Genomic DNA, 7086 nt, shown 5'->3' on the forward strand with positions numbered 1-7086 from the left:
CAGTCTCTATGGCCTTTCCTTCAGAATCTGTTCCACACATTGGCCCTGTATTTCCTTTAGAGAGGAACAATTCTGAGTTAGATTTTTGGAGATGGTTGGGTGACCTCATCCTTCAACCAGTGAGCCATGCCTAATCTCTGGATATGACCTCCACAGGTTCTCTCTCTGTTTTGTTGGGTATTTCAGCTAATGTCATCCTCATGCACTCCTAGGAGTCTCTTGCCTTCCTCCCATCTGGGACTTTCTGAATGCTACCCCCAGTTCCACATACCCTATTGCTACACACTTCTGTTCAATTTCCTGATGCTCTGTACTTTTCCTCCAAATCCTCCCATATTTGATTCATCCATTCTTCTTTCCCACCACTTTTATATTCCTCCCAGGAAAAATGTATTCTAGGGATGTAATCATGGTTCAAAATATACAGATCCACTATGTGAAATAGACCATAAAACATAGAAGTACATTATTTTCCAAAAAAAAAAAAATTATTAGAAATGGCTCTTAACGAAGCCCAAAATTCATTCATAGTCATAGAGACAAAAAAAGTGATAGATCAGAAGGAAAAGGTATTGATAGTAGAACTGTAAAATAAATTAACCTTAAGTACAAAAGTGTACCCATTTTCCTTACTCTAACTCAAAATAGTCTTTAAAGTATAGCAAATTGTTAAAATAAATTTAAAGAAAATCATAGGGAAAAAGGAGAAAATGTATCCTGATCTTCATTGGGAGTATTAATCTACTGATATTTCATGGAGAGACACTGTTTCAACCACTGTTAAAAACCTGGGAAGATTTGGTCAAATCTTCAATTAACTGAAAACCATCTAAATTTCATCCAGCTTTTTATGGTATTCAGCCACTATAGAGCATTTTGACCTCACAAAACACTCCATAATGAAATTCACAAGACATCAGTTTATCATTTACAACCATATTAAACCAGTGTCTGCATATTCTGATGTTTTTATATACAGTTTGACATACTTTACAATGCTAAGTTATTCAAGGTCGCATTTGTTATCTGTGATTTATGTACATATATTTCTGTTTCAAATTTTTTCAAATAATAAATTGCTTCTCTTTTGTTTTATTTAAACTTTGATCACAAGCAAATTGAGGAGGAAGGGATGATTTGATATATGGGTTATAGTCATAGAAAGACAAGTGTGGATAACTGGAAACTCGAACTAACATATATATCTTGAAAGAACGTTACTTAATTGTCAACTGCCAACAATGAAATGAGCACTCCCATATCAAATACCAATTAAAAAAATGCTTCAAAAATATGAGGACAGGTTAGTGTTGGCTTAGAAAATATCTCAATTAAAGTTCTCTCTTTCTGTTCAGAGTACCTAGTGCCAAGTTGAAAATAATCTTCTAAAAGGCATCAGATTGCATTCTCTGTTGTATTTGCACACAGATTACTAACATCACTTTTTCCCAAGTTATTGGATATTCGGAAACTCTCCAACTTATCCTCAATGTATTTCCAATATTCGTAGGTGGTCAATAAAGTATGTGCAGAGTGAAATGTCAATCAGTTGGTGTACATAAAATAAGCTATTGAAAACTTAATGTGCTAATATAAAACATAAAAGAAATAGCTAAAACTCAGTATCAGTGCATGTCTAACTTTTTCTCAGATGCCATCCTCTGTGTGCAGTACAGATTGTGGTCCTGGATTCAGAAGATTGTGGAAGGAGGGAATGGCAGCCTGCTGTTTTGTTTGCAGCCCATGCCCTGAAAATGAAATTTCTAATGAGACAAGTGAGTGTTTGCTGCTCTGATGAATTCTCCAAATGTATATTCCTCTTGTACAACACACCTGGATAATGAAGTTAACTAAAAAACAACTGGAAATACGAAAATATCACTTTTCTAATTTACTAGGAATAGAAATAAAATAATTAACAAAATCCTGCCAAAAATATACAAGCAAATAAACAAACAAATATTACTTGTACCTTGACCCACATAATGACTCATTGAAAATTCATGGCAGATTAATTTTCACAAAAAATAGAAAATAAAACTTCAATGTGAGAGAACACTTCACAAGATTTTCCCAATAATTATTCTATTGTAAAACTACATGTACATTAGATTTTTGCTATATTGCTTCAAAATTGAATCAATTTAGTTTTGTTTTTGAATGTACCTGTCCAACATATAATTATCAATACCACATACCTATAGAAGCCCTTTAAAAACTGAATTTAGTATCAAATCTATTGGATTCAGTCATGAGACTAGGAGGTATAAAATCTATATTAATCTGTTAGATTATGTAGAAGACTAAAGTAATTGCAAATGATATTGCTACTAATTATGTAATGTTCAGAAGGCCACATTCAAGCCAGATACGATATGAATCTAGGTAATGGTGGATAATAGTTGAACCAAAATGTAGAATATACAATCAAACTCATATTGAGTTCATTACATATCACACCCATTATTAAATAATTAATTAGGGTGGGCAAAATGCAAAAAGGTTATGGTTAGCATTTCAATTATTTTGCCTTTCATTGTATACAATTAATTAAAATTATTAAAAGACATATTATGCCTGTGAGATGGCTCAACAGTTCAATCATTTGTTGCTAAACCTTATAATATGGGCCTATCCTCATGCATGTAGTAAAACCAAGCAACCTACTCAGAAAACATCTTTTGAAGACATTCATTTCAACATACATTATGATAAAAATATATATATAAAATATACTGAAATTGTTTTAGATGAAAAAAGCAACGAATTAATACTTAATTTCAAATATTACATCAACAAAAATTCCATAAAATATTAATTGCCTATGTGTGTGGGATGGGTAACACGTCTGCAAGTACACCTATGAGCAAAAAATATCTCTGTCATTACACTTATATGCACTAGTGAGGTCCCTGACATGGGTTCTGGACATGAACCAAGGTCTTTGTTACAACAAAATATTGTATTTACAGCTCTTCTAACTTCTTAGGCTTTTGGGCAACTAATCAAATAATAACTCTCCACAAATACATTGTTCTGCATAAGGATTCTGAAAACCAAGGAAGCACATCAACTTTCTCTGAAATGACATGAAAATTAAGAGCAATTACAATCCCACTTCCTATGCTCGCCATGGTTGGTATTACCACTTAGGGATGGAGAAATTTTGCTTAAGACAAACCATCTGGCTTACCACTCTTGCTCGCAGATTCCTCTGTTGTATTGCTCTTCATTTTCCCAATACTGATTTCATCCTTGAGTACATTCACAGACACTGTGTCCCATCGGAATGGAGATGAGTCAAGGAGAAAGTGCTTAGTATTCCAAATGAAGAAGGAATCAAGGTGAAGGACTTCTTAGTAGAAAGTATCTAGTGAAGTTTTCTCCTTCAAGGCTAATATTAGTGCATCTCATGGACAATTACCAGAATTTTTGTTTACTTATTGCCAAATGAGGATGCGTCTGAGGGCTAATAGCATTAACGATTTCTGCTTTTCAAATATTACTAGTTTATTACCTCTTATTCCCTACTTCTTCTTATATTTTAATGCAGGGATCACTTGAAATCACTAATACAATTGTTACTTTTACATGAACACAAAAACACACTCACACATATGTTTGTATATATACATATGTATATTTATATACCTTGCCTATCTGTTCAATATAGTGTTGTTTTTATGTCAATGAGTTTGTGCTACTGAATTCTCGAGTTCCTATTACTAGGTTTTCTAGCAGTACATAACTGAGTCACAGTGTGTCATAGGGAATTAATTCATAAAACAGTCATGCTCTCAGGAAAAACAGTCACTCTCAGTGAGTGTAGGGCTTTGTATTTGTAAAATATACCCAACCACACTGTAGTTTATAAATGTATCTTCTCTGAATCCAATAATTTGATTAATATCAGCATAGAACCACAAAATACTTTAGGAAATATTTGCATTCTAATAACATTGTAAATAACAGAGTCAACAAAGTTGCATAGACAAAGAAATAATTGCATGTTTTATTTTTGCCTCAAATCTTTTTGAACATTACAAACTTAAAGCAATGCTGTCCAGCAATGTCCATTAAATTACATTCTTAGCACCAAAGGCAACATTGAAAGGCTTCTTCCAAAACCCTTACTTGAAATACCTTGTCAATAAGTTCCTGAAGCACCACTAACTAAATTTTCCTTTTAATACCAGATGTGGATCAGTGTATGAATTGTCCAGAATACCAATATGCCAACACAGAACACAATGCATGCATACAGAAAGGTGTGATCTTTCTAAGCTATGGAGACCCCTTGGGAATGGGTCTTGCATTAATAGCCTTCTGTTTCTCTACATTCACAGCTGTGGTACTTTGGGTCTTTGTGAAGCACCATGACACTCCTATTGTGAAGGCCAATAACAGAATCCTCAGCTACCTATTATTCATGTCACTCATGTTCTGCTTTCTCTGTTCCTTCTTCTTCATTGGTCATCCTAACAGAGCAACATGTATCTTACAGCAAATCACATTTGGAATAGTATTCACGGTGGCTGTTTCCACAGTTCTGGCCAAACAATCACTGTGGTTCTGGCTTTCAAAGTCATAGAACCTGGAAGATGGTTGAGGAACTTCATGGTGTCAGGTGCACCCAACTTCATTATTCCCATATGTTCCTTATTACAATGTACTCTGTGTGCAATCTGGCTAGCAGTTTCTCCTCCCTTTGTTGACATTGATGAACACTATGAGAATGGCCACATCACCATTGTGTGCAACAAGGGCTCAGTTACTGCATTCTATTGTGTCTTGGGATACTTGGCCTGCCTGGCCCTTGGAAGCTTCACTGTGGCTTTCTTGGCCAAGAATCTGCCTGACATATTCAACGAAGCCAAGTTCTTGACCTTCAGCATGCTAGTATTCTGCAGTGTCTGGGTCACCTTCCTTCCTGTGTACCATAGTACCAAGGGCAAGGTCATGGTGGCTGTGGAGATCTTCTCCATCATGGCATCCAGTTCAGGGATACTTGGATGCATCTTTGCACCCAAGATCTACATCATCTTAGTAAGACCAGACAGAAATTCTATCCAAAGGGTCAGGGACAAATCATATATCTGAACACACAGTTCAGGAATTATGTCAAATGTTAAGTTGGTACATAACTATAATTTGGGTTCCAGTACATGCATGGATCTAGTTTTGTAAGCATTCTCTCTGCTTCCTCTTGTGATGTGTAGAAATATCATATCTACCAATCTTGTGTACATTCTCTAAAAAATCTTTCCTAATTTACTTGCTTTGTTTCCTCTGAAAGAAATAAATTTCTCAAGTTATTATTCAAATTTTATTCATCATTTTTCCTTTCATGGAGATTTCTCTCCTGGTATCTTTCAATAAAATTAGGTTAAGCAAATGAACCTACAACCTTGTATATAAAGTGAGTCCCAGGACAGACGTACGACAAATAGAAATCATTTCTCAAATCAATCACCTAAATATTCGACAAATACGATATCAGAACATATTTTCTTATTTCCAGTAGGAGCATATACATGACAGAATACTGTGTGAATTTTTTCAGCTTTTCTTCAGTCTTTTGTCCTATAGTCTAAGGTCAAAATATTCCTTTTCTTCTCTCAAATACAAAAATATTATATTCAACATTTGACAGAAGCTGGGGAACCCTGTAATTTAATTAGGGGACTGATGGCAGAAGTTGATGAGGAGGGTAACCCATAGGATGACCTGCAGTCTCAACTACCTTGGACAACCAAGATCTCTCAAACACTATGCCACTAACCAGGCAACATACACCAGCTTATTTGAGGTTCCTGAAACATATACAGAATAGGACTTCCTGAACTGGTCTCAGTGGGAAAAGACATACCTAACCCTAACAAACTTGAGGTCACACGGATTGGGAAGGTCTGGGGGTTGGGAGGTTTGGATACCCTATTGGAGATGGGAGAATAGATAGGCAATGAGGAAGAATCAAGGGGAAGAATAGGAGTGGGATCACTATTCTACTGTAAAAATAAGATTAAAGGATGAAAAATATAGATAAAATAATCTTGAAGATATGATAACATGCTATTATCATTTATTTATAGACAGGATAGGTAAAAAGACTGACATTGGCATAGACATAATTTTCTCAGAGACTGACCTCAGTTTCCATTTCTGATTGAGGTCCTGACCTCAGAAAATTCTGAATAGATGGAATGGGAGACAAAGGCTTTGATTATACTCCTTCCTAGAAAATAGCATTTCTGAGCAGTCTCCAGGCCTGTTCCAGCATCCGGTGCCTTTCCCCACCTGAGGAGGGGTGTCTGCTCAGGAGCAATTTCCAGGCCTGATCCGACATCCGGCACCTTTCCCCGCCTGAGGAAGGATGTCTGCCCAGGAGCATTCTCCAGGCCTGAACCAGATGGAGGGGTGTCTGCTCAGGAGCAGTCTTCAAGCCTGATCCGGCATCTGGCGCCTTTCCCCGCCTGAGGAGGGGTGTCTGCTCGGGAGCAGTTGCCAGGCCTGATCTGGCATCTGGCGCCTTTCCCCACCCGAGGAGTGGTGTCTGCACGGGAGCAGTCTCCAGGCCTGAACAGGAAGGTGAGCCATCTTTGCTCCAGTGCACTGCCGGGGAGAGGGCAGACTGGAGAAGTGTCACAGCTTCTGGGAAGGATCCTGTGTCTGGTTCTGGTCATCCGGTGCCTTTCCCTGCCCGAGGAGGGGTGTTCGCCAGGGAGCAGTCCCCAGGCCTGATCAGGCATCCGGCGCCTTTCCCCTCCCAAGGAGGGGTGTCTGCTCGGGAGCAGTCTCCAGGCCTGATCCGGCATCCCGAACCTTTACCGCCTGAAGAGGGGTGTCTGCCCGGGAGCAGTATCCTTGCCTAAGCCAGAAGGAGAACCATCTTTACTCCAGTCCACTGACGGTTAGAGGGCGGCCTGGAGAAGGGATGAAGCTTCTGGGCGCCAGTCTGCACTGGCAAGAATGTGGACTGCAGAAGCTACACAGCTTCAGGACAGAAAGAAGCAACCTAAATTCTGGGACAGACTCTATTTCAGGCTCCAGAATTTTGGGCACCTTCCTCACCAGAGGAAAGGTGGC

General features: G+C 38.0%; 1 protein-coding gene across 1 annotated transcript; it reads left to right on the forward strand.

Moving 5' to 3' along the window:
• Positions 1 to 1623: 1623 nt before the first annotated feature.
• LOC110315093 (vomeronasal type-2 receptor 116-like) lies at positions 1624 to 5100 on the forward strand (the record flags this gene model as incomplete). Its single annotated transcript, XM_021189241.1, is given in 3 exon segments — positions 1624 to 1775; positions 4197 to 4553; positions 4556 to 5100. Coding segments are annotated over 3 exon segments (1054 nt in total), but the record flags the coding sequence as incomplete, so codon positions are not given.
• Positions 5101 to 7086: the final 1986 nt, after the last annotated feature.

This window comes from Mus pahari, unplaced genomic scaffold, assembly GCF_900095145.1.
Source record: "Mus pahari unplaced genomic scaffold, PAHARI_EIJ_v1.1 scaffold_14614_1, whole genome shotgun sequence".
Classification (NCBI taxonomy): Eukaryota; Metazoa; Chordata; class Mammalia; order Rodentia; family Muridae; genus Mus; species Mus pahari.